At 37.8% G+C, this 27713-nt stretch overlaps 1 protein-coding gene across 1 annotated transcript; it reads right to left on the reverse strand.

Annotated features, from left to right (window-relative positions):
- Positions 1-7968: 7968 nt before the first annotated feature.
- LOC143803647 (calpain-1 catalytic subunit-like) lies at positions 7969-24952 on the reverse strand. The gene is made up of 14 exons (XM_077281429.1): positions 24725-24952; positions 22550-22619; positions 22043-22161; positions 19306-19439; positions 18659-18833; positions 18392-18463; positions 16340-16414; positions 15906-15947; positions 15024-15098; positions 13527-13612; positions 12098-12172; positions 10829-10989; positions 10177-10328; positions 7969-8175 (listed from the first exon to the last, which is right to left on the reverse strand). The coding sequence occupies exons 1-14, from the start codon at positions 24950-24952 to the stop codon at positions 7969-7971; spliced, it is 1671 nt and encodes a 556-aa protein (XP_077137544.1).
- Positions 24953-27713: the final 2761 nt, after the last annotated feature.

Here is a 27713-nt window from a genome sequence, read left to right on the forward strand (position 1 = left end):
TTTACACACATGGCAGTAACCAATATGTTTGAGCCATTTTGAGCCAAAAGAAATGACTGAATCTCTTGAAATTTGAATTCTTCAGTTTCCATAAAATTTTCCAAAAAATTTGAATTGCAGCAAATCAATTTGCCTTTATTCATAATACTACCTAGCCAATCTAATCAGAGTACAAACTGATTTAAACAAGATTTTTCTATTTCCTGGTCAGAATTAAAGCAAGATCAGAATAATAATCTTCGTCTTCAGGATCTGATTTTCAATCATTTAATTAATCTGTCTCTACATGAGCCTATACATCTAATTTGCAAAGCTAGTGCAAACATCTGGAAAAAAAATTTGAGAAACCCAGGAAAAGAATTTCAAAATTTGATCAAATCCAAAATTTCACTCTATCCTCAATCGCTTTGATGAACAAATCCATAATTCCCCCTTCCTGGGCTCAAGCTGGCCTTAAAAATAAAATTAGAGATGTACACAATGGAGAAAAATTCATTCCTTTCAAGGACCTCAAAATTACGGTAAATACAGCCTTACGGCTACTGATTTTTTGTATTTCTTGATGTTGAAAGATTTTGTGCAAAAACTTCTAACAAGCAAATTTCCCTTAGGCTACTTTCACACTAGCGTCGGTACGGGGCCGTCGCCATGCGTCGGTACGGGGCCGTCGCCATGCGTCGGCCCGATGTACCGATGCAAGCTGTGAAAAAAAAGCACAACGGGGCAGCGGATGCAGTTTTTCAAGGCCTCCGCTGCCCCATTGTAATGTCCGGGGAGGTGGGGGCGGAGTTTCGGCCTTGCATGCGCGGTCGAAAATGGTGGACTCGACGCACAAAAAAAGTTACATGGAACGTTTTTTTGTGCCAACGGTCCACCAAAACACGACGCATCCATCGCACGACGGATGTGACTTGTGGCCATACGTCGCAATGCGTTGCTAATGTAAGTCTATGGAGAAAAAACGCATCCTGCAGACAACTTTGCAGGATACGTTTTTTCTCCTAAACGACACATTGCGACGTCCGTCAAAAGATGCCAGTGTGAAAGTAGCCTTATCGGAAACTATAGGCATTCTCTTAAGCAGCATTAACCATAACATTTTTTGGAGCACGAGAAATTTATATAATTATTTCAATAACGACACTAGAATTCATATTTGCTTAAATGGGAAACTGACCTAAAAGTTCAAATTTCCCCCGAGAAGGATGGGAGAATATTCTCCTACATCTCCATGCACCTCCACGAATCCTTTTACAAAATGTTTGTCAGGTGGTATTATACCCCAATTAGGTTTACCCATATAAGTCTGGACAATTCTCCCTTGTGTTGGAGAAACTGTGGTCTCCATAGCCGTCTTCTCCACACTTTCTGGAGCTGTCCAAAACTTACGAATTTATCGGATCATGTTTCTTCCTTAATTAATAAACTACTCAATAGAAAATTATTAATCATCCCTCAAATAGTCCTCCTTTCAATATGGATAACATAGACCCGTCATATAGATATGTGTAAATTCACACCTTCCTGGTAGTTAAAAACTATGTCGCCTTTTTCTGGAAAAAAAAACCCTACTCCACCCAAATTCTCTGATATCCTTGAAAAGATCTCACTTCATAAGACTCTTGAGTATAGATATGTTATCATTAATAATTTCCACAAAAAGTTTACAAAAAAATGTGAATGTTGGATTTCTTCTTTTCTGTAAAATTACAGATATTTCCGACTTTTTCAGATCTATGCACACTTTTGTGCTGTGGAAATTGTTGACTGTTTACAATTATTTAGCGATGTTATTGTTGATTTTGTATGTGATGTTATTTTGGGTGTAACTTTTCAACTATATGAGCCAAGTTCTCCCTTAATTTCCCTTTTCCTCTTTTTTCCTTCCTCCCTCCCAGTAATAAATATTTTTCTTTTACGTTGTCCACCCCCCAATTTCCCTCCCCATATTTTATCTTTAAAAAGTTCAATAGAAATGTTTGGAAAACAAAGTACAACATGAATGATGCACTACAAGTCAAAAATTTGCATCTGAAGACACGTGTTTGACATAGGAAGCAAAGATCCCAATGTATCCTCAGACTCCCTTTTCTTCACTATTGTTCACTAAGGCAATAGTTCAGTTTTTTTCTGTTCACGGCGTTGAAAGAGTTAAATGCTCCCTCTAGAGGAGGAGACCATCGCTGGAAAATGTTGGAATTTTAAAGTGGTAATTAAAAATCCACAAGGATTATAATAATAATAATTTTATTTCTATAGCGCCAATATATTCCACCACACTTTACATTTTAGAGGGGACTTCTGAACTGAGGGCCCTGCTCACCAGCTTACAATCTAAGGGTTAAACAATAACAAACAGGATTTATCATTAAATTACAAAAATTATGTTTATAATAAAAAAAAATTTATTTCTTCACATTTTATGGCAAATAATGTAATATGATATAAGCTATTATTACTATGTATATTTAAGTATCTGCATTACTATCATTATTACTATAATAGTAATATGTGAATTAATCTGCAAAAGTGATTTATTGTGCTGCTTATTGCCATTTTATAGGTTAATGAATATTTGTAACATAAACACTCTGGCTGATCTCTATATTACCATTTAAGCCAATTCTCTCACAAACTTTTTAGTAATTCCAAATTTTTCTTTTTTTGTCAATAGAAATTGTATTAATGTGAAACTCAACATTGCTACGACTAAGAACAATTAGGCTGTTTGAAACTTGTTCTTGTGTACAAGTGATGTGAGGAGTTTCATTGTTTTTTACCATTCAGTCTATACTAGATTTTATAATGTTTGAATGATAAAACCGTGAAATTATTTTATCCATGTTAAAGTGTTGTTGTACTACTTTATCTTGTTTTTACTGTAATACTGCCCCCTATGTACAAGAATATAACTACTATAATACTGCTCCTATGTACAAGTATATAACTACTATAATACTGCCCCTATGTACAAGAATATAACTACTATAATACTGCCCCCTATGTACAGGAATATAACTACTATAATACTGCTCCTATGTACAAGAATATAACTACTATAATACTGCTCCTATGTACAGGAATATAACTACTATACTACTGCTCCTATGTACAGGAATATAACTACTATAATACTGCTCCTATGTACAAGAATATAACTACTATAATACTGCTCCTATGTACAAGAATATAACTACTATAATACTGCTCCTATGTACAAGTATATAACTACTATAATACTGCCCCTATGTACAAGAATATAACTACTATAATACTGCCCCCTATGTACAAGAATATAACTACTATAATACTGCCCCCTATGTACAAGAATATAACTACTATAATGCTGCTCCTATGTACAAGTATATAACTACTATAATACTGCTCCTATGTACAAGAATATAACTACTATAATGCTGCTCCTATGTACCAGAATATAACTACTATAATACTGCTCCTATGTACAAGAATATAACTACTATAATGCTGCTCCTATGTACAAGAATATAACTACTATAATGCTGCTCCTATGTACAAGAATATAACTACTATAATACTGCTCCTATGTACAGGAATATAACTACTATAATACTGCTCCTATGTACAGGAATATAACTACTATAATACTGCTCCTATGTACAAGAATATAACTACTATAATACTGCTCCTATGTACAAGAATATAACTACTATAATACTGCTCCTATGTACAAGTATATAACTACTATAATACTGCCCCTATGTACAAGAATATAACTACTATAATACTGCCCCCTATGTACAAGAATATAACTACTATAATACTGCCCCCTATGTACAAGAATATAACTACTATAATACTGCTCCTATGTACAAGTATATAACTACTATAATACTGCTCCTATGTACAAGAATATAAGTACTATAATGCTGCTCCTATGTACAAGAATATAACTACTATAATACTGCTCCTATGTACAAGAATATAACTACTATAATACTGCCCCATGTACCAGAATATAACTACTATAATACTGCTCCTATGTACAAGAATATAACTACTATAATGCTGCTCCTATGTACAAGAATATAACTACTATAATGCTGCTCCTATGTACAAGAATATAACTACTATAATACTGCTCCTATGTACAGGAATATAACTACTATAATACTGCTCCTATGTACAGGAATATAACTACTATAATACTGCTCCTATGTACAAGAATATAACTACTATAATACTGCTCCTATGTACAAGAATATAACTACTATAATACTGCTCCTATGTACAAGTATATAACTACTGTAATACTGCCCCTATGTACAAGAATATAACTACTATAATACTGCCCCCTATGTACAAGAATATAACTACTATAATACTGCCCCCTATGTACAAGAATATAACTACTATAATACTGCTCCTATGTACAAGAATATAACTACTATAATACTGCTCCTATGTACAAGAATATAACTACTATAATACTGCTCCTATGTACAAGAATATAACTACTATAATACTGCCTCTATGTACAAGAATATAACTACTATAATACTGCCCCTCCTATGTACAATAATATAACTACTATAATACTGCTCCTATGTACAAGAATATAACTACTATAATACTGCCCCTATGTTCAGGAATATAACTACTATAATACTGCCCCTATGTACAAGAATATAACTACTATAATACTGCTCCTATGTACAAGAATATAACTACTATAATACTGCTCCTATGTACAAGAATATAACTACTATAATACTGCTCCTATGTACAAGAATATAACTACTATAATACTGCTCCTATGTACAGGAATATAACTACTATAATACTGCTCCTATGTACAAGAATATAACTACTATAATACTGCTCCTATGTACAAGAATATAACTACTATAATACTGCCCCCTATGTACAAGAATATAACTTAACTACTATAATACTGCCCCCTATGTACAAGAATATAACTACTATAATACTGCCCCTATGTACAGGAATATAATTACTATAATACTGCTCCTATGCACAAGAATATAACTACTATAAAACTGCCCCTATGTACAAGAATATAACTACTATAATACAGCCCCTATGTACAAGAATATAACTACTATAATACTGCCCCTATGTACAAGAATATAACTACTATAATACTGCCCCTATGTACAAGAATATAACTACTATAATACTGCCCCTATGTACAAGAATATAACTACTATAATACTGCCCCTATATACAAGAATATAACTACCATAATACTGCCCCTATGTACAAGAATATAACTACTATAATACTGCCCCCTATGTACAAGAATATAACTTTTTTAATAGTACGCCTAAACTGTGGACCAAACAAGCTTTCGAACAACAATCTGTTTATTAAAATCAATACAAAAATAGACAATATAATAACACGGCACAAAAGTGTGAAAAGTATAGAAAATAATTTAAAGCTACCACTAAATGGTGCATGGAAGTAAAGTATAAGCCCAATACAAAACTGAAAGTGGGCAACTAATAAATATCATAATAAAATACATCTGTTTGTTAGTATAGTTTGTTAGTAGCTAGTATAAACATAAAAAGACAAGATATAAAAACGAGTCACATGATAGACACAAGCATCACCGGAGGGGAGAACATGATCATGATGGCTTGGTAATAAATTGCTGTATCTTAAGTCAGGCAAAGTCTTTTCGGTGAAACGCCCTACAGATCCCCAAAAAATATATTGGACGTAGACATTTGTTGTTGCCCGTTTGCCCTTTTTGAGCTGGTGGAGTCTTCACTCTTCACTTATCTGAAGGTTTAAGAACATAAGTGGAAACATTTATGTGCATGGAGTCCAATCCCGGTGCCTTCTTAGGGCACTAATAGTCTCACAGGTCCATGGTGGCGGCAGAAAAACTGGACATCCATGACAGAAGAGTTTCAAAATACATGTGAATTTCTACAAGCAGATTTCGTAGTGTACAAAACTTGAAACTTCAAAAATAGGATAATTTTGTCACTTTAAAAAAAAAAAAAAAAAAATGGATCAAAATTACATTTTTTTTTAATTTCTTGAAACCTGAGTGGTTCGGTATTACGAAATATTCAGGATTCTTGCAGCTAGTTGGACCCAAGCTTTGCTCATCCATTCCTCACACATTCAGTGTCCATTAGGATTATAAATTAATTCTACTTCATTAATTGCCGCCACTGTAAAAAAAACAAAAAAAAGTGGAATTTTATTTAAATTAATTATAGAAGTTCATTATTTTTAAGGGGTTGTTGGTAATAAAGAAACACTAAAATATATAATATAATATAATATATATACAATTTACTAAATAAATTGCAATTTATTTCATGATTAAAATGGATTGTCTAACTTCTAGGAAAAATTCCAAGATGGAAGGTTCCGTTATAAAACAATAAAATGAGGTGAAATGATCTTCTTTATAGATGATGGGCTCAGCATGATATCCCATTTTTTGATTACCTGATCGCCAGGGCCCTTGATTGGCTGCAGCGATCAGGTAACTAGAATGGAAAATCGTGGGTCATCTGATTGCTGCAGCCGATCACAAGTCTCATTGGTCAGATGACCTAAGAAGCTTCCTTTACTGCACAAACCACAGGAGCTTCCGGGGTTAGAATAGGCGTGTGTGCCTCATTTTCACTTCTAACCTCAAAGGAAACACTGATTGTTTTGTGTATTTTGAGGCGTAGAGGAAAAGTTTGATGTTTACATTAATTTATAGAATAACTCTATTGTTTGTTTTTTAAAATTGTTCTTCAATCATTGCAAAGTAAATGTTTGTCATATACTTTCTTACCTTATTTTGCATTCTTCTTTCCCAAAACACAGTGCTGCAATATTGTTTCATTGCTCGGTTGATGTTCCTTTAGAAGCTGCTTTCAACTGCTGCTGATCCAAGATTCGTCCAGTGCATTCAAGCAGTCTATGTACAAGACTTTCCCAATCTGAGCCTGTCTGCTTCCCACCCCTGTATTTAGATGAGATTTCCAGTATGAATCTTTGCTGAGCAGCAGTTAAAAAATGCTTCTAAAGGAGCACAAAGTGAACGTTGCAACAGCTCTGCAACATTAGTTTGGGAGAGAATAAAGCAAATTAGGTAAATTATGTTACAAAAATGTATGACTTCCCAATGCCTAAGGAAGAATTAAATAAAAAAAAGTTGACTTTCTCTTTACAGTCACTTTATACCCTAATCTGGTAATTACTATAATATTATATGTCACACAAACCTAGTCCATTTAATGTGTAGGGAGTTTTTAAGGTATCTGTGTTGCAGGGGGTCATAATTATGTCAGGTACTTATAATACTAGTGTGATCTGTACGTCCTGGCTGGTGTAATGATATTTTGTATATCACCGGATTCAAATAGCAGCACTTAATTTTTATTGTTGTCAATTTTATTTATCTAATTAGTGAAGATTTATTCTGGTTTATGCCCATGTTAATGTTTTAATGGTAATAGTGAGTAATGACCCTGTGACATATTGTTTCCATATGGGCTTTTCTCACGTCTAACACAGATCACATATGCAAGGATTGCATCCACCACTAGGGGGAGCGCACATCAATCTCAATAAAACATTTGTATGCAGTGCGACTCCCCCTACAGGTGGCTTGAGTCAGTCATAATTTTTATTACAAAGGAATTTGGAGCTTTTGTCAGATATAGCGGAGCTCTTACTACTAGAAAATTATATAATACAAAATAAATCAATACCAAAATTTCAACAAATGGATCAATGTTTTAAAGCATTGCTGTCATTTTTCATGAGGGCAAAAATGGGACTTTAACCAAGTTAAGATGTCATTTATGTATAATCTACTATGCACCTAGTAAATCACCTATTTAAATCTTTTTTTGGTCTCCTGATCTAAAATATATGCGATTTGGGGTCATTTTACTAGAACTAATAATGACCATAGGACCCGGTGCTGAAGAAGCGTGGAGTTACTTACTCTGTGCAGTCTTCACTCTTCAGGAAAACTTGAAAGAGGAATTGAGATTCGTGCTCCTTCTGAGCAGTATACGGTATGATGCCGTACCGCCCCGCCGGCAGCTTGTAAGCTTCAGTGATACTGTACTTCCTGCAAGGCTTAATTCTGGATATGTTCTTTGGAGTCAAGAGGGAATCTGGGATTTTATCCTGAGAGCCAGGAAACTGTGAAATGCAAGGACAACCGGAGTCATTATCTATATAATATTAATAAGTATGCTAATAAAAATAGGAATAGAATGTGGAAAATAATAATTGTAATATTATACAATCCCAATTCAAAAAAAGTTGGGACCATGTAAAATGTAACGAAAGCAAGACGCAATAATTCCAAAATCTCTTATCTCCATATTTTATTCACCAAAGAACAGATCAGACGTTGAACGTTGGACATTTTTCCATTTCACTTGAATAAATTAACTCATTTAGAAATTGATGGCAATGACAAATCTCAAGAACGTTGGGACAGGGTTGAAAAAGTAAGTGGTATTAATGAAAAAGAGTTGGAGGGTCAATTTTCACATAAGTCACATGACTGTATAAAAAAAAGTGAGAAAGGCAGAGTCTCCCAGAAGCAAAGATGGTCAGAGGTCACCAATGTGTGAACAACTGAATCTATCAATCGTGGAGCAATTTCAAGAAAATGTTCCTCAACGTAAAAAAATTGCAAAGACTTTGAATACCCACCATTTACAGGATATAATATCTTTAAAAAATTCTGAAGAAATCCATGTGCCCAAGGGTCAAGGCCAACAGTCAATACAGATGATCTTCAGGCCCTCAGGCTGCACTGCATTGATAGCTGCCAGATCTTCAGGCCCTCAGGCTGCACTGCATTGATAGCAGCCATGAATGGTCATGCAAATCACTGCATGGGCTGAGGAATACTTCCAGAAATCATTGTCTGTGAACACATTTGCCGTGCAATCCACAAATGCAAGGGAAAGCAGAATCATGCAAAGAAGAAGCCAAATATCGGCGAAATCCAGAAATGCTGCCATCTTCTCTAGGCCAAAGCTAATTTATGATGAACTAAAGTAAAATGGAAAACTTTCCTGTGGTGAGATGAATCAAAATGTGAAAATGTTTATGGAAACTACAGACTATGTGACCTGTGGACTAAGGTGGAGAGGGGACCATCCAGCTTGTTATCAGCGCACAGTTCTACATCTCTGATGGTTGAGGCTGCATTAGGGCCAATGGCAGAGGTCGCGAACACATGAAAGGCGCCATCTATGCTGTGCATTTTACAGAGGCGTTAGAACAATATCTGCTCCATCCAGACAACTACTATTTCAGGGAAGATCTTGTATATTTTAGCCAGACAATGCTACACGCACTGCAACCATCAAAGCAGCATGGAAATTCAGAAGTGTTGGTGAGAAATTAATTGCCTGCAGTCCGCGCCTTTCACAAGTGGAAAACATTTAGCGCATTAAGGAACAAAAAATCCAGCAAAAACCAAAACAATAGAGCAGTGAGAATCCAACATCAGGCAAGAATGGGACAATGATCCTTCTCCAAAACTCCACATAAAGTCTCTTCACTTTTTCGATAATTACAGGCTGGTGTAAAAAGAAGGTCCGGGCAAAACTTGAGTTGTGTCACTGCCATCAATTTCTAAATGAGTTAATGTTTCAAATGAAATGGCAAAAATCTCCAATGTTCAACTTCTGATCTATGTCCTATATTGTGGAGTGATGCACCATGCCACCGGGGTTTCATAGACATGGATTGGTTTCAAGAACAGTGAATTTTCATTGCTTCATTGGTCTTTACAATCCCCAGATCTTATTCCGATAAAGCTTTTTTGAAGATGCAGTACAATGGGCTGTTCACAGAATGTCACTTCCTCCATCTGATTTGCAGGAATTGCGATAAACTTTCTTTTTTCCATTGGGCCAATATTACTGCAGAACAATTTCAACTCCTTGTAGAATCTTTACCAAGAAGAATTGCAAATGGTGTCTGCATCACAGCTAGCTACTAGTGGGGGTACATAGTGCACTTCAGGGCTCTAAAGAAATCCAAAGTGGACCAAGGTCTACTGGAGAAGGGTCCAACTGATGTCAATGTTATTTGTTCCAAGAGAGGGTGACCAGCCCAATTACATGATAGAGCCACATTAACAGCTAGATATTTAAGAGCAGTGAGCAATCAGCCTACCTTAAACAGCTCAAAGCCGATCGGCAGCCAGTCACCATATTTGTGGCGGTTTCTGCTGGCTTGCATGAGAGATACAACCACATTTACTCCGCTCTTGACTACATTAGATGCGGTCACCCTTATACTGTACAGAGGATTTTTGTTGAAGAAATCTAAAGTGAAAGTGATGAAATCATATCTTTATATATACAGAAGTATGAAACAAATAATATAAAAAGTTGCAGCAAAGACAATGAAGAGATTGTAAAATGTAAGAAACAGGTCCTGTACAAAAAAAACAGGACCTTTGTCTGGTTCTGCAGCCAGAAATAGTGAAATAATAATGCAATTTCTTAAAAAAGCAGTCTCATCAAAACATTCTTTGGAAATTTGCTCTATAATGTCATATGAACATTATGAAGGACCTATATGTTTCAGGACCCTACTCCATGAGTCAAAATATTCTGGCAAATTCAATTCATCCTTTTATTACATTCACAGTCATTCATTTGAATTATCACCGTATAACACTAGTTGGCTGTTTGCTGGGGGCGCCCGGAATGGGACCTGAATCATTCAGCTTGTTGTCCCATCGGTCACATTCTATAAGGGGTTATCTCTAAAATAGTATAATGTTCCCACTATAGAGGTCCCCAAATCTGGTCAGAATTACCTTTATCCATTTTATCCCAGGAAATGTTCTCTTTTGTCCATTGGCTTCGGAACATGTTTTTGTACCATTTCTTGTGTTGATGTCCCCAATCAAAAAAATCAGGAACTTGATTGCAGAAAATGAGTTTGGAAAATTTATTAATGAAATCCTCCCAGCATATCCTAAAAAAGATAAAAACTATAGTGAACATGTAATTAATTATCAGACAACTGTGGAATTTCTGCATGTATCACGCAGGTACTGAAAAAGATGTAAACAATGAATGTAAAGTTTCTGTATGGAAGAAGAAAGTGGAAACGCGCGTTGGGGTGGGAGACTCTTTTGGCTTTCCACTAAGGTAAAGAAACGTATATGCACCTTCCTTTTCTTCTGGTTTCCTTATGCTTCTAATCTAGGTTTCAACTCAGTTTATATGCACTGAGGCACTTTTTTGATTACTTGAGAGTGACTGTACATTCATTGTTTACATCTTTTTCAGTACCTGCCTGATACATACCTATATATTGCCCTCGCTTATTGTATCCTCACCCATCCCTTGTAGATTGTGAGCCCTCGCGGGCAGGGTCCTCACTCCTCCTGTACCAGCTGTGACTTGTATTGTTTAAGATTGTTGTACTTGTTTTTATTATGTACACCCCTCCTCAGATGTAAAGAGCCATGGAATACATGGCGCTATAATAATAATAATAAATAAATAATAATAATAATAATATTGCACTAAAGCACTTTACGTATATGAAATGTTAATGATTTATTAACGTACTGTCAAAGGGTATATATAGGCGTTTTTTTTTCAGTGTGTACTTTATAGTACCTGCTATCATCTAGCAAAACCTACAAGTATGTTATATATGGAGCCATTTAGACCTGGGCAATTCTATAATTCCCAATGAGTGGGTAGCTATTTGTTGCCAGTTCTCTGACATGAGGCATCCTTTTATTAATGTTGATTTGATGTATGAATATATATGTGTAAATAGTAATATTTATTATCTCCCTTCCCTCATTGTGAAGGGCTTGTTTATGCTTTATTATTATAGAAGTAGAGGTAAATTTGTGAATGCGGATGATATATCATTTGCATGTAGCTGAACAGTGGGCCCCCAGAGTCTATGTTACCGGTGGCCCGTAGCACCCCAGTCTGACACTGCTCTAATTATTCACTTTTCAACCATAGAGGTAAGAATTGAATACATTGATTGGAAAAATATTCCTTCTGCTCAATGAATGCACTAATTACATTGGTCCTAAAATAACAATGATTCTCACCAGAACTCCCCATCTTCATTGATTCTCTGCAGTCTCAGTCTGTCCTTCTCGCTCACCTCCTTCCATAACGGGCACCTAAATGCAGAGAGACTTAACATTATTTTGTTGTTTTTTAAGGCTAAGTCCTTACCATGAGTATTTGATCAGTTTCATGTTGCAGATTTTTAGGAAAATTCAGTTACTTCCATTTTTTTTTCATTGAGTTTTTATTGCGTTTTTGACGCTGTTTGTTTTCTCTCTTTTTGGTGTCATATTTTAAGTTAGGCTGCTTTGTTTTTGATACTTTCTGGTATTTGGATTTGACCAGACTTTATTCATACAGTCATGTGCAGATTACATGATTTTTTTACCTGCAGATTTTCTGCATTTAACACAATTCTATGAATAAAATCCGAACAGGAAACTTCACATTTCCACTAGAGAAATTGACATGTTGGGGAATTAAAAAAACGAAAAGAACGTGAGTTTACGCAGCATAAAAAAAGAAGCACAGTGGGCAGCAGAGCTCTATAAATGCCGTCCACTTTGCTGGAATTGTAGGACGCTGCGCTTTTTGTGTAGTGAAAATTAACAGTGTCAAGCACATCTCATTGTGAGAACTTAACCTAAGGCTGTGTGCACACTACGTCTTTAAAATCAGGCGAACCCGATACGTCTTTCAAGCAGAAGATGCTTCAGGAAACTGGAAATTTTTTAACTGAAGTATCCTTTGTGTCATTTTTTGGGGTTCTCTCCTGATGGTTTTAGCCACCAGCGATTTTTAAAAAAAAGGTTTTTCCATGTTTTTTGCAATGTCTTTTTTTACTGTTATTTTTTTTTCACTCCATTGAATAATGAAGAAACTACCAGCTGTTTTTTTTTTTTTTAAGCAAAAGTAATAGCAATACACAAAAACAAAAAAAAATGTTCAAAATATTCCACTGACTGGTATCGTAAAGTACAGAGCGTCTTCTGAGCGGTAAACACCAGAAGAATGGACAGGTCGCTTCTTTTAACCGCTTGGCGTTTTTAGAGACCTGAGAGGTTAAAAGAAGTTCTAAAGCCGGAACATTTGCACAGCGAGTCATTTTTACAAAGAATTGCTTATGTTCATTCTTTTTGAACGTTTTTCAAGCAGTTGCCACCGAAAAAAAGACATTGTGTGCACATGGAATAAAAGTTCCGAAAAATCCACATACCCATCAACTGTATGAAATGTTATATATGGAGCTTTATACAGCAAAAATTCACAATTTGTACCAAAGAACTGGATTAAATACAAATATTATTTCTATAGACACTATTTTCGGTGTAGAAGTTTGTCAGTTACAGTACGTGAGTTGTACTATGTCTGACAATTTGACAAATTCGGAGCATTTCACACACGATTTGAGTACCTCTTAAGACACCATTGATAGTCCACGAATTCTCCATAAATTGTCCATTTTACCTGTTGCTCCAGTCCCCCTTCCATTCTCCAGATCCCCACGGATTCCATAATCGAATGAGTCTCACAACTTCATTCCTAAAAAGAACCTGAGACAAAACTTAAACATTACTTTATTATTTTTGCTCATCTGGATTAATTTCTAAATTCTAAATTGAATCAGGAGGACAAAAAAATAAGGTGGTTTTGATTTTGGTTTATTAGCTATGCCCCAACCACACAAGGGCAATTTAATTTGGTGAAAAGAGATGGACCCCACATTAGACTTTGATGACTTCTCAATTAATATTGTAGTCCCAGAAAACCCATTTAATTCCACTTTAATTCTGCAAAATGTCAAAAACTTTTAGTATAGCAATCAGCCCTATAAAATGTCAGCCCACATTTCAGCTCCACAAGTGTGGTTCTGTGCCAAGAAAAGGGAAACATTTTTTTTTAGCTGGATTTCCTAATTTACATTCAATTATGAAATTGCAGCCTATTCAACAAGACCCCTGTGAGATCATTAAAGTCCTTGAGGTGTCAGTAAAGTACTTATAGTAATGGTTCCACCCCTCAGGGTGTCTGGGATGCACTTACTGACAGCTCAGCCATTCAATCTGGTACTGGGGCATGTTGAAGGAAGCTGTCAGTACTTTGATGGACAGCATGGCCATCCAATCTGGTACAGGCACGTGCTGAGCTGTCAGTGTGTTGATTGACAGATCAACTATCCAATCTGTGACTGGGTGGCGTCGGATGACTCCAGGTGTTCACTGTCCCAGGTGATTGCCAGGCTACTTAACTGAGCAGCTTCTCCCAGACCTCTACTAGATGTACATTCAGCTTATGAGGTTTGTTCTCCTGTGCCTTGTGTTCTGTATGCTTGATCTGTTGCCTGACCTTGGACTTTGTTCTGACCATCTGCCTGTTAACCCCTTCAGCTCTGATCCGCTATCCTCCCGGCACTCTGATCTCGGAACGTTACCTGACTACGCATTTGTCTCTTCCTTCTGTTTATGATGTACCCTCCTGGCTTCTGACTTTGGACTCCTTGACCCCTCTGACTCACGGCTTGGCCGTGAGAAGTGACTAGCGTCACACTTATGGCATTAGTGAACTCTTGTGGTGTCACTATACTCCTTGAGGGTTCAGTAAAACTTGAATTAGTAAAATTGTTATTGGGTTGGTAAAGCCCTTTGGAAATCTGTAGAGCCTTGTCAAAAAATCCCATGAGATATGTTTCCTTCGGTTCTGCTATTAGTTTCCTAGAAAAGTTCAGTCTTATTTCTTCTTCAGGATTTTTGAAAACTATAAGATTTTTTTTTCTCCCCAATACCGGGGTTTAGAGTAACGAGACAGAGGGAGGCTTCTTACATTGTCAACACTGATTGACTTTTTGCCTGTGGCGTAGGAAGGGGCTATTAATATGAGCCAGCCTGCTTGCTGATGGTTTCAATGTACCAAATGTTTGGTCTTACACTGAACACTATCATTTATTACCACATCATCATTATTTACCTCTGCACAGTCAGTTATAGTATAGGCATGACGCTCCACGATGCCGTTCTCCTGGAGGACATTTTCTCGGAGTTTCTGGTGGGAACAGACAGGAGAGTCACACATTGGGAAAGTTTTGTTCATGTTGTAAATTTCATCCCTATTTCTACTCAAGAAGTGAACTTCACCATCACCGGGCAAATCTAGCCACATGCCAGGGCATGTCACCATTCTTATTAGAGAGTGCAGTAGGTGGTGGCATCACTGTGGCTCTGTTGCTCCGAGAGTCCAAAAACAGGGAAATGTCTCTAAAAGGAACAGTAGAGGGCTAACTTTATAGGGTGCAGAAATAGCACTAAGGGGACCCAAACGCTCCTCTGTCACATAAGACTGCATTAGGAACGGTGTGGGCCCTCTTACAGGTTTTGTTCTTTTTTTTAACCATTTCTGCTATTCATGACCGGCTACATTTTTCTTCATTTCATACATTTGTTAATATGACCAATAAACTTTTTTCCTTATTTAGTTATTGTAATAAATCGTTCTCCTTTTCTCTAAAATGCATAGGGATAGAGAAAAGAAGAATATCAGAAAGACGATCATGTGGAGCTACACAGCGCCGCTGGGAGACTTCCGGAGACTTTTAATAGAAAGTGGACATTTTGCATTCCGTGCGCTAGGAAAATCACATGATAAGGAAATGACTTTACTTTATTATTTTTTAAATTAATTCTATTTAGAAACCTGTCTATTTAATCACTGATGTAATAAAAAGGGGTGAAATTTGGTGATCGATGACCTTTAAGTTCTCAAGAAAACACAGAGTTGTTTTTGATCATTCCCGAATATATAGTATGTAATGTGTACGTGGAATGACAGCCGGTGATGCACAATGTTACTTACATCCATCTGCGAGCGTCTCCTCCGGTTATTCACATAAATTCTCTAAAAAACATGATACATTTATTGCGTTAATTAATATGTCCAGTGATGACGTGATTGATCGCAAGATGGTGTGTGCCGGTGGCGGTGTAATAATAGGAGGGAAATGGGAGGCAAGTAGGAGATCACAGGGTACAGCGACATAGTGAGAGGACCCCGATTCTCAGCTGCACAGAGTGTTATGGCTGAGATGTGTTATGGTGGAGGATTTTTATCTAGTGTATCATGGTGGGGGTCTGCTGGTTGGAAACTTTGTATTAAGATTATATTATGTCATTTTGTACCGATATACATGACATTATCTTGTATATCAATGGGTCCAGGTTCATGTGTGGACCGCCGCTCCCGCCCCCCCCCCACGAATACAGTGCCATCATCGCATCCACATCACTTACCTGTCTGCTCTCTGTGACATTATTTGTATGGAAGTCCTCAGTGACGACGTCTAAGTGCCGCCGTCTTGGACAATTCTGGAAGGGACACAGACAGCAATGACAAATATTTAGAGTGTATAAACTTTTACCCTTCATTTTTGTATTGCAATAATGCAAAAAAATAATTTAAAAAATCAAACATTTATGAAAATGGTTTTAATATTAGAAGTTAGGACCATCTCGAATAGGGTCACCGTGGCGTGGTGGGATGGCATTTTGCATTTTTTTTAATCAAAATTAAGTTAACTATGCACCCCATATTATTTTCATGCACTATTGCTGTTTATTTATTTTCTGCAGGGTATTTGCTTATTATATTTTTATCTGTTTTGTGGCCAGTGTGTTTACATGCTGCATGCTCACCAACTTATATTCCAGTTTATCTCTTTAGATTTTCTATTGGGTATTTTGTGTCTAGTGTAATACAGTATGGAGGAATTTATGCATAATCCTCGCTCTGTGTATGTTATTATTGTTTTTATTCTGTTTTTAGGGATAAGTTAGGGATATCAACGGAAAGTCTTCATCGAGCTTGGCCACCAATTCTTTTTACAGATAAGGTTTAGATAAGGATACCCTTGTAGGGTACCTATGAAATGAATCCTTCAACATTTTTTTGTGTTATAATTAACTTATAATTTAGACCAGTGACTTATTATCCTTTTGAGTTATGGATATTAGTTTTTGTATACAGCATCATATATGTGGAGCTTGCTCTGACATTTTGTCTATCTTATACCCTAAATTCATAGTTATTTGAGGGTAGTCTCTGGTATACTTCACACCCCTGATAAAATACCAGGTTTTTGTCATAAAAAAAAAATCCTGCCAGGAAGAATTTCAGAACTTTTTCCAACTTTCATGTCCTCAATAATCTATACAAATCCATTGAGAAACAAACTTGTTGGGTGGAAAATTAATAATAAAGAAGTAAAATAATGTGGTTGCACAAATATGCTCAACCACAAAGTAGGCTAATACTTTGATGCAGTCCCCTGTGAAGTTCTGGCAGTATTCAGCATTTTTTAATTGGCATCTATCAGCACAATGCTGCCTCTGCCATGCCTCACTGTGGGTATGGTGTTCATTTTGTGAAGCACGGTGTTGTTTATGCCAAACATATCTTTTGGAATTACAACCAAAAACTTCCGCTTTGGTCTCATCAGAAATAATAAGTTTCCCACATGATTTTTTGGCAGAATTTTTGTATGTTTTGGTATAACATAGCCAGGCTTGGATGTTTTTCTTCATTAGAAAAGGCTTCCATCTTGTCTAACCCACAGGCCAGACATATGAACAATACAGGAGATTGTAGTAACATGCACAACACAACCAGGACTTGCTAGAAATTCCTGCAGTTTCTTTAATGTTGCTGCTGGCCTCTTAGCAACCTACTGGGTCAATTTACTTTTTGCACTTTCATCAATTTTGAGGGACATCCAGTTCTAGGTAATGTCACTGTTGTGCCAAATTTAAGCCACCTTTTGATGTTGTCTTCACAGTGCTCCATGATAGGTTTAATGCCTTTTTTGGTTCCTTTCTCATGACTGATATTTTTCAACATTGACATCCCTTTGCTGTGTTGTCAGCTGTTTACAGACCATGGCCTTTGATGTAAAATGTAACTAAGAAAACATCAAGAAAATCCTCCTAGAACAGCAAAACTTTCTGCGGGGTTATTCAGAAATGCTGTAAATCACAGTTGCCGGGCACTGACTACTATGTAACCTGAAGATTTTTTTTTACTTACATTCTCCATTATATTTTTCCTCCACTTTCGTGCGTGGAACTTCTGTAAGATACAGATTTACATAATTAGTAGGGTTGAAATAACATCAAAATTAAATTAAAAAAAATGAGGAAAGAATCAAATGACAAACTAAGGGATTCTCTGTTTTGGATAAATTAAACTTGAAAGACATCAAACTATGCTGTCCACGGGGTGTCCTTCTGCCGAGATCCAGAGTGGTTTAATTTCCCCGCAGTGCCACCATAGGAGAACTGAAGTATTACATGGGATACAATTATATGGAATGAGCCAATGGATCTTACCGGTCTTACATTTTGATTCTTGCTTTTAAGATCCTGCAAATCAGAAGACATTAAATATATTAAAAATGAACAATGAAGAAAAAATAGCTTGGAGGACTTTTTCTTAACTGGAAAATACAAGGAAAGTGTAGAAAATTCTGCAAAAATAAACTCTACATATCCTTATTGTGATCCCCACAAGCTCAGCATGTCATCTCCCTCTTTACAGCCAAACCTTGTTCCCATTACCTGCTTGTCGCTGATACAAGCCAACATTGTGTCTTGACTAGCCAACCAAATCATGTTCCAATAATTTTTGGCATTGGTGCTCTTCAGATCAAGTGTCATAGTCAGTCCACCGGTCAGGTTAGTAAAGGCCCCTGCTGGGTCTCCCCAGTGTAAATTTTCATATGATCCCAGAAATCTAAAAAAAAATATCAATTAATAAAATGTTATACTTTTTATTTTTCTTTACCTTTTTAATATTGGCGGAATCTTTTCCTATCCTTACAAAGCTCTTCTCATCTAGAAGTATTCTGAGTATGATGCCTGATGATGGCACATGGAGCTCCTACCGGTCTGTAATATGGATTTCTACGTTGCACTGTACATGTTGAGTGCATGAGACCTTACATGGATCCAAGTCATTAAAATGGAGCATCAATCACAAAGACCTAAGTACAATCCTCAATTAAAAAAATTGAGATCAATATTTGAATTCTAAGTAATTTATTCATGGACTCGTAGAGAAGTAAAAACTCAGTAGTTCTTAGAGAAACTCCTGAGAAACCTCAGTTGGCCCAAGATACCCTCGAGTGACCTCACATCAAGGTAGCGATGCAATTCATTCTTAAACGACCTTCAATCCTCAAGTTAATAAGAAGATGGATAATTACTTTGCATACGCTTTCTCCAGAAGGCAAGGCCAGAATTCATTTTCGCAGGATGGCTTCACAGTCAAATACTTTCCATCTAGGAATGGAAGCCTGTCATCTATCACAATATCCATCCACTCTCCAAGGTGCCAAAGCTGAAAAACAAAAAAATGAGATCAAGTTTTCATGAACCTTCTGGATGTCTAAACTGAAAGGTGGTCATGATATTTAGTAGTAAAAAACAGTAAAAACTGTAACCTTTTTTATTGTTTTAAGGAATATTGGGTGACAGCCTCCATTATCAGTAATGTAACCCCCATATAGTACATGAATGAAAGACTTCCGATGTTTCTGTCATTGACATACTAGACCTGGTTGACAACTAAAGAGGCAGCTGTGATGGTGACTGTGTTGGTTGCCTTACAGATATTTTGGTTTACTTTCAGCCATCCCTATTTCTCATTTCTATACATGTGAATTTTTGTTCTATAACTGTGCTGAAAGGGCAGGATCTACATGATGTGGATCTGGAGAAGAGAGAAGATGCTCCCTCTCCCCTCTCACAGCAGGAAGTCAAATGCTAACTATATGCAGCTGCATCCCCCTCCTCGCTCCTCCATCTCTTCTCCTCCTTAACTTTAGTTAATGTAATTTTTGTAACTGAAAAGTTTTCTGAATATTTAAAGGAAAAGATAGAACAATCGTATACTGCAAGTCAAAAGTTAGTAAACTAATTTCAGCATTTTAAATATTTAACTTCTTTAATGACCTACATTTTCGTCATAGGACACCGAGAAGCTGATCACGGTTCATATACAGCAGATGTCGGCTGTGTTATACAGCCAGCATCTGTCTCTAACATCAGCTGACTCTGATCATGTCGGACAGCGACATTTAGATAGGGTGTTCACGGTAACCCGGTGGGCAGTGAGTGTACCATCTTATCCTTCCTGTGAAGCTCAGCCAGAGGCTAGGCTTCACAGTAGAGCCACAATTATACAACTACACTATACACTGCAATATTAGCAATTGAACAATCACCAGATAAAGTCTCCTAAAAGAGGTAAAGATTAAAAAAATAATTAAAAAAATGAAAAATATATAAAAGTTTAACAGTTAATAGTATATTAAAGTTTAATATTTTTCAAGCCTCCTTTTCTCCATAAAAAATAAAGAACTTGAAAAAAAGAAATAAGTAAAAAAACATATATTTGATATATTTGTGTCTGAAAAATCTCATCTATCAAATTTTTTAAATTGTACATTAAACACTGGAAAAATGTTTTTGAGAGGCTGAATGAACGTTTTTTATTCACCACACTTCCCTAGAAAGAAATACCATAAAATAATATCAAAATCCCAGCCTAAAATGGTATCAATAAAAATGCCAATTCCATCAACTAAAGAAATAAAAAAGTTACAAGGTCTCAAAAAATGGCGACACTGTTTATTTTAGCACAAGAATAGGAATGATCCGTCGTAATAGTGAAGTCCCAGGAAGGTATTAAAAATTAACATTTATTCCAACATTTAAAATCTCAATAAAGGTTAGAAAAAGTCGGACACAGAAAAGAAACCTACATGTTTCAGCATTGAACCTCACTCATGATTAACGCTCATTGTCGAAACATGTAGGTTCTTTTTTTCTGTGTTTCCCTCCGTGTCTGAATTTTTCTAACCAGATTTTAAATGTTGAAATAAATGTTAATTTTTACTACCGTCCTGGGACTTCACCGTTACCCTGGATTGTTCCTTTTCTTGTACTATTAATCTCCATAGCGGCTTGTGCCAAGCCATTACTCGTTCAATGAGTCCCAAGCTCCGGATAAAGGTTATCCAAATTGGTGAGCTAACTTTTTCTTACCCTTTTTAATCCCTTACACTTTTTTATATCATTCACAAGGTTGTGAATCTTTTTTTAACCACTAAATTATAAAGAAAGATAACATGTTTGGTGTCGCAATAATTGTAATGACCCCAACAATCATATTGCTATGTAATTTTTTTCTACAGAATAAACACTGTAAAATCAAAATTCAAAAAAGAATGTCAGAATTTATTTTTTTCTTCACTATTTCACCTCACTTTGAATTATTTTCTCATTTTTCAGTCCGTTACATAGTTAAATGAACACTTCAACTCGTCCTGCAAATAATAAGCTCTTATATGGTGATGTCAATTTAAAAAAAAAGTTATGGCTCTTGGAAGAAGAGGAGAAAATGTGAAAGTGCAAAAATGAAAAAATGTCTGAGATAAATTGTATGTAATATGGTAGGTGTAAAGGTGGCAGAGTAGTAGGGTAGTACATTTTCTTGGTATGTCAATTGGTCCATTTATTGGGTTCTTCAACCATTACAACTTGTCATCTATCTGCAGGATGGATGTCACGTTGTTCATCTCTGTGGGTCCCACCTCATGGACTGTCACTTATCACCGGAATGAGGGTCCTAAATCCCCTGTACATTGCTGCTCCATTCAATGTCTATGAATCTGATGGCGTTACCCAAGTATAACGCTCGTTATCAATCATAGACATCCACTGGCTGAGGTGGATGCCCACTTTGACCAGTGATTGACAGAATCAGCAATTCAGGAATGAAAATGAGTGCACAATGGGTAGGCAATCATGTGGGATATATGGGAGACCAATTAGGATGACTATTACGCTTTAGATATATATTTGTTAACCTGTCTTATTATTTTTAGAATTAATTTGTATCCCCTGGAAAGGTAAGAAATACAATCTTTAAGATCTTACTCTAAAATGGAAGATTCCGGCGTAGCGCTTCTTGAATCCTTGATTATGAGGAATGATTTTTTCCAGTAGTCTGGGTTTCATGGTAATAGATCCAATAGCAGACAGTACCCAGCAGTTACCTGTGAAATAGAGCGTTAATGATTTAGTTATTCATCCTGCACAGTGAGGGTTGGGCCTGAGCTTAGGGGATTCAGACTCTGGCAAAATAATGCACTCCAAATGCAAATGTGAACAAAGCTACAAATTTTTTAAACTAAGAATCAACTTTACCTACCACCCATCTACTCACTTTACCTACCGCCCAACATCCCAAAAACACTTCCATCTTCACTTTTGTTTAAGGTCACACTGTCCCGAAGCTGAACCTAAGCAGGGGTGGGAGAAACATGTGCACAAAATTTTGGGTTGTAGAAGGAAGCCAGCAAACCACCCTGTCCTGGCCAAAGAATTTACATAAAGGACCTGAATTGCAAAAAAAAAATCTTTGCATTGAGAAAGCAGTCTTACCGAGTCTCCTTTGTACAATGTCAGAGAGATTGAACCCATCCACGGTGAAGCACGGCTCCTTACAAATGTCCTGTATGAAAGTACAAAAATTAGAACTCTTCAAAAGAATGACTTCCGCAGACCACCATGTTTTTATATTGAGCTGCATGATAAAATTCTGCCTGTAAACCGACCATACATTGAATGCAATAATCCTTAGGATAGGTCATTAACATCTGATTGGTTGGGGTGCGACACGCGGCGCTCCACCGATCAGCTGTTCTCAGTGTCGGCAGATGGATATGACCAGTTATGGAGCTGCACAGCTACATCTACTGTACAGAGGCAGCAGGGGAGTACTGCATATACGCCCCCTATTGATCAATGTTAAAGAAGTGGACTACCTCTTTAAGCTTTAGAGAACCTTTTGACAACAGTTTCCAACTACATAAAGAGAGCTTTATACTCTATATACAATACATTGATCTTCCTGTATGGATCTTGGGTTACTGTAACAACCCTGCTGGCATCACTGCATGGCCTCCCATCCCTCACCTGCATTACACTCAAACTCACTTATCTTGTGACTTCTCTCTGCTGCCAGCTCCATGCTGTGTGCCTCATGTTTGCTGCTTGCTCTGTGCATGCTCTGTCTGTGTGCATAAGTGGGCAGCACCGGCAACTCCTGTGTCTTATTGAGACTGTGTGCACCTTGCTATGGTGTCACCGGCCAATTGCCATGAGGCTTCCTGTATTTAAGTCTTCCCCACCCATTGGTGGGGGCCTGTGCAACTTACTCCCTCAGTTAGTTCTTAGCTGCTGAGGTGCCAGGCCTTGTCTCTGTTGTCCTTGTGTAGCCACCCAGTGGGGCTTTGTACCCTGGCCTATGTCCGCCACCCAGGGGGGCGTTGTACCCTGGTCTGTGTCCTTTGTTTGCCATCCAGTGGGGCCTCGTACCCTGGCCTATGTCCGCCACCCAGAGGGGCGTTCTACCCTGGCTTGCGTCCATGTCTCTGTGCCTTGACCTGTTCCTGTCTTAGTCTACTCCTGTTCCTATGTTCGTTTATGTCCTTGTCTTGCTTTGCTCTGCTTTTGGCTCTGCTCTCTGGGACCTTGCTTTGTTCCGTGCCCTGCACTCTGTGGCTTTGCTCTGCTTTCAGCTCTGCACTCTGTGTCTTGTTTAGCTCTGTTTTCGGCTCTGCTCTCTGTGACCTTGCATTGCTCCTTGCTCTGCATTCTGTGACTTTGCTCTCGGCTCTGCTCTCTGTAGTTTTGTTCTGCACTCCGTTCTGCACTCTGACTTTGCCCTGCTCTCAGCTCTGCACTCTGTGGACTCGCTCTGCGGCTCTGCTCCTTGCGGTTCTACCTGGCTACGTTCCTTGCGGTTCTCCGCCTCCTGCTCTTGGCTCTGCCTCCTGCGTGTCTGCATTTGGCTCCACCTCCTGCTCTTGGTTCCACCTCCTGCGTTTCTGCACTTGGCTCCTCCTCCTGGTTCCGCCTCCTGCGTCTCTGTTCTTGGCTCTAGCTCCTGTGCTTTCGCTCTGCATCCGCTCTTGTGGTCTTTCTCTACTTATTCATAAGTCCTCCTGTCTGAACAGGTTCTTACCTATTTTACATACCTGCCTGCAGACCGGTCCCTACCGGTTCTTCCAGTGTACCTGCCTTGTCCGCCTGTCCTGCCAGAGAGCCAGCCGTGCCTGCCTGCCTACCAGACAGCCAGCCATGCCCATCTGCCTGCCAGTTTCTCTGTTGTACCCGTCCGCCTGCCTGTGTCCCAGCCATGCCCGCCGGTCTGCCAGAGTGCCAGCCATGCCCGCTTGCCTGTCTATGTTCCGTTCCCCGGTGGGATCAACAGCCACAGCCAGACTCCACACTGGAGTGGTACCTGGTAGCTTCCTTCCGCACAAGTCTGACCTCACCATCAGAGGCTCCAGCGAACACCTAGGAAGCTACTTATTTATGCCCCTTCCAGGGTAGTCTGGTCTGTGGCACAGTGGGGCCACACCCCTGCACGCCTGCGCCAACCAGTCTGGGTGCGAGCATAACAGTTACATAATCAAGCACATCCAGAGCTGTATTCAGAATTCTGCTCTGACTTTTATGTCTCTCAGTAATTCCTGCTGTTTCAGTTTTTGTGATTCTTATCCATGGTGATAATCAGATCTTTTAAAACACTACTTTACTGACATTACTAACCTTAGGTCTTTTCCATTCTATATTGTTAGTATCGATCTCATTCTTCAGGCGTATACCAATACTGTTCTTGTTTGCAGGGAAATACTCATCTGTAAATAGGACGCCCTCCTCCAGGTGAAACTGTTTTAGGGTTTCAAAGTCCTGATTGTGAAACTTCCATGGATTCTCCACAGAGCCCATAGGATAAATGGATGAAGCTTTAAAGCTATTGCTTTTTGTGAAGCTCATACGTGCTCTGTAAACAGAAGAAAAACAAGGATATATTATTAAACATGACCTATCCCTACAGATAATGTATAAGTTTTGCCCAGAACGCTCCTTTAATCAGAGGTAGATAAACTACACTAAAATGTACTTGATTCTGCCTTCTTCTGCCACCACTAGGTGGAGCTCAGGAGCTTAATGAAGACAGATTGCTGAACAATGGGCTACTAATGAAGACTGGATTCATGCACAGCGTTTGCTCCATTTTGCAGTGTTTTTACTAAAATGTTTACCTGCAATTTTACAAAAATTCTGGACCCAAGTGTTTTTTGAAGATCTATACCAAATTGTGGCAAAGGCTAAATGCATTTTTGCGGCATTTAGGTGTCATTTGGGGGCTTTTTACATTTTTCTATATATACAGATAGCATGCTTTGAGTATGATGTTTTTCTGGTATTTTTACTATAGGCCTATCTATATGACATGAAAAACATCAACAAAATGATTATATGATATTATCAAATAAGTGCAAAGGGAATATAAAATATATAAGAAATTAAGTAAAGAATTAAAAAAAGGCTTTAAAAATAAAGCATTATATAAATAAAACTGTATATAAATGGAATAAAAATAATTTAGATGAGGGGAAGGATTCACCTCTAACAAATCAGGGGGATTCCCTAGATAACAGGAAAAATTATAGTGTGAGGGACAAATGTCATGTTTACAAAAAGCTCAAAATCAGGACAATAAGAGGAGACATACGAAAAGGGAATATGAAAGTAAATATCAATAAAATTATCCTCTGGGGTGAGATCTAATTAAGAAAATAAGAGCCCTTAGTGGCACCCCCATTAGAGATTTAATTAAAAAAATTAATGGACTGGTCTTTCTTGGCAATCAAAGAGGAACTATTATAGCATGCGATGGCATTTAACGACCTTGGCCCCTATATTATTATAAACTGGGGGAACATAATAAAGGTTTACCAAAACAGAAATTATGTTCATTCCTGTTAGAACTATCTAGTGTCGTGTACAATGGGGCAATGAGCCATAATAAAAATCCACAACATTATGCCCATCAAGAGATAGGAGATTATTATGAGGAAATTTACCAACTGCTCAACAAGCCAAATACTTAACAAACACTGAAAGTGGATCAAAAAAAAAACAAAAATATTGAATTGTTGGCATAGTAGGGTTGGAGGGTATCCCGTCAGAAAAATGATTCAAATACGGTATTTGAATATAAAGAATTTACTTATACCAATTATATATTATTTTGAAAAATCACTGCAAAAAATGTGTTATTAATACATTTTTATTTATGGGACTCAGAGCACTTAATTGATTTTCACTTGAGAGCATGGCCATTATTATTTTGTACTTGCTTTGTCACCTCCCTCTATACTAGTGTCCCACTTGAAGTGGACATGCAGATGATAAAGAGATAAGACTAACACAGGATGTCTTAAGGTACCTTCACACTAAGCGACTTAGCAGCAAGAACGACAACGATCCGTGACGTTGCAGCGTCCTGGATAGCGATCTCGTGTTTGACACGCAGCAGCGATCTGGATCCCGCTGTGACATCGCTGGTCAGAGCTAGAAGTCCAGAACCTTATTTCGTCGCTGATCACCCGCTGTCCATCGTTGGATCGGCGTGTGTGACGCCGATCCAACGATGTGTTCACTTGTAACCAGGGTAAACATCAGGTTACTAAGCGCAGGGCCGCGCTTAGTAACCCGATATTTACCCTGGTTACCATTGTAAAAGTTAAAAATAAAACAGTACATACTCACATTCTGATGTCTGTCACGTCCCCCGGCGTCCACAGGGTTACGCGCTGCTGCCGAGAGCTTCCTGCACTGACTGTGTCAGCACTGGCAGTAACAGCGGTGACGTCACCGCTGTGCTCTGCTTTCCGGCCGCGCTGACACATTCAGTGCAGGAAGCTCTGAGCAGCAGCGCGTAACCCTGTGGACGCCGGGGGACGTGACAGACATCAGAATGTGAGTATGTAGCGTTTTTTTTTTTTTACTTTTACAATGGTAACCAGGGTAAATATCGGGTTACTAAGCGCGGCCCTGCACTTAGTAACCTGATGTTTACCCTGGTTACCCGGGTGCTGCAGGGGGACTTCGACATCGTTGAAGACAGTTTCAACGATGCCGAAGTCGTTCCCCTGATCGTTGGTCGCTGGAGAGAGCTGTCTGTGTGACAGCTCCCCAGCGACCTAAACAGCGATGCTGCAGCGATCGGCTCGTTGTCTATATCGCTGCAGCATCGCTGAGTGTGACGGTACCTCTACTTAAAGACAAGAAGAGGGTGTTTATTTTAGAGTGCACTGATTTTCCCTCCAGAAAAACAATTCTTGGTTTGACCATTTTTTTGTTGTTGAACAGAAAACAGGAACCGCAATGGGGGTTAAGTTCACCCCAATTTTGCAAACCTGTACAAAATGCATCTTTTCATAAAGAATGGATTTTTATTTTATACCAAAGATATACTGATGACTTGATTTTTTTTGGGGGGGGGCTAGCAAATGGGAGACTCTAAGTGAGTTTCATATACATATTAATGAGAAGAAATATAATTTGAATTTCACATATGTGGTAGATCAGAAATCTATCTGCTGTTTAGATTTGGAAATGTGGATTGATGATAAAAGGCTAAAAATACAATTTTTTTTAAGCTGACAGATGTTAACAGTAACATGTATTACATTAGTTGCCACTTTCATCCATGGATTAACAATATTCCAAAGGTGACGTTTAAGAA

The sequence above is a fragment of the Ranitomeya variabilis genome, chromosome 2 (genome assembly GCF_051348905.1).
Source record: "Ranitomeya variabilis isolate aRanVar5 chromosome 2, aRanVar5.hap1, whole genome shotgun sequence".
Taxonomy (NCBI): Eukaryota; Metazoa; Chordata; class Amphibia; order Anura; family Dendrobatidae; genus Ranitomeya; species Ranitomeya variabilis.

Bases quoted from the DNA above. Each gene is read 5' to 3' on its own strand.
- LOC143803647 (XM_077281429.1), bottom strand. From the start codon at position 24,952: ATGAGCTTCACAAAAAGCAATAGCTTTAAAGCTTCATCCATTTATCCT. The intron at 15,948-16,339 runs GTAAGTGATGTG...CATGTTTTTTAG, and splicing joins ATGTCACAGAGAGCAGACAG to AGAATTTATGTGAATAACCG. The intron at 10,990-12,097 runs GTGAGAATCATT...TATCTTTTTTAG, and splicing joins AATGAAGATGGGGAGTTCTG to GATATGCTGGGAGGATTTCA.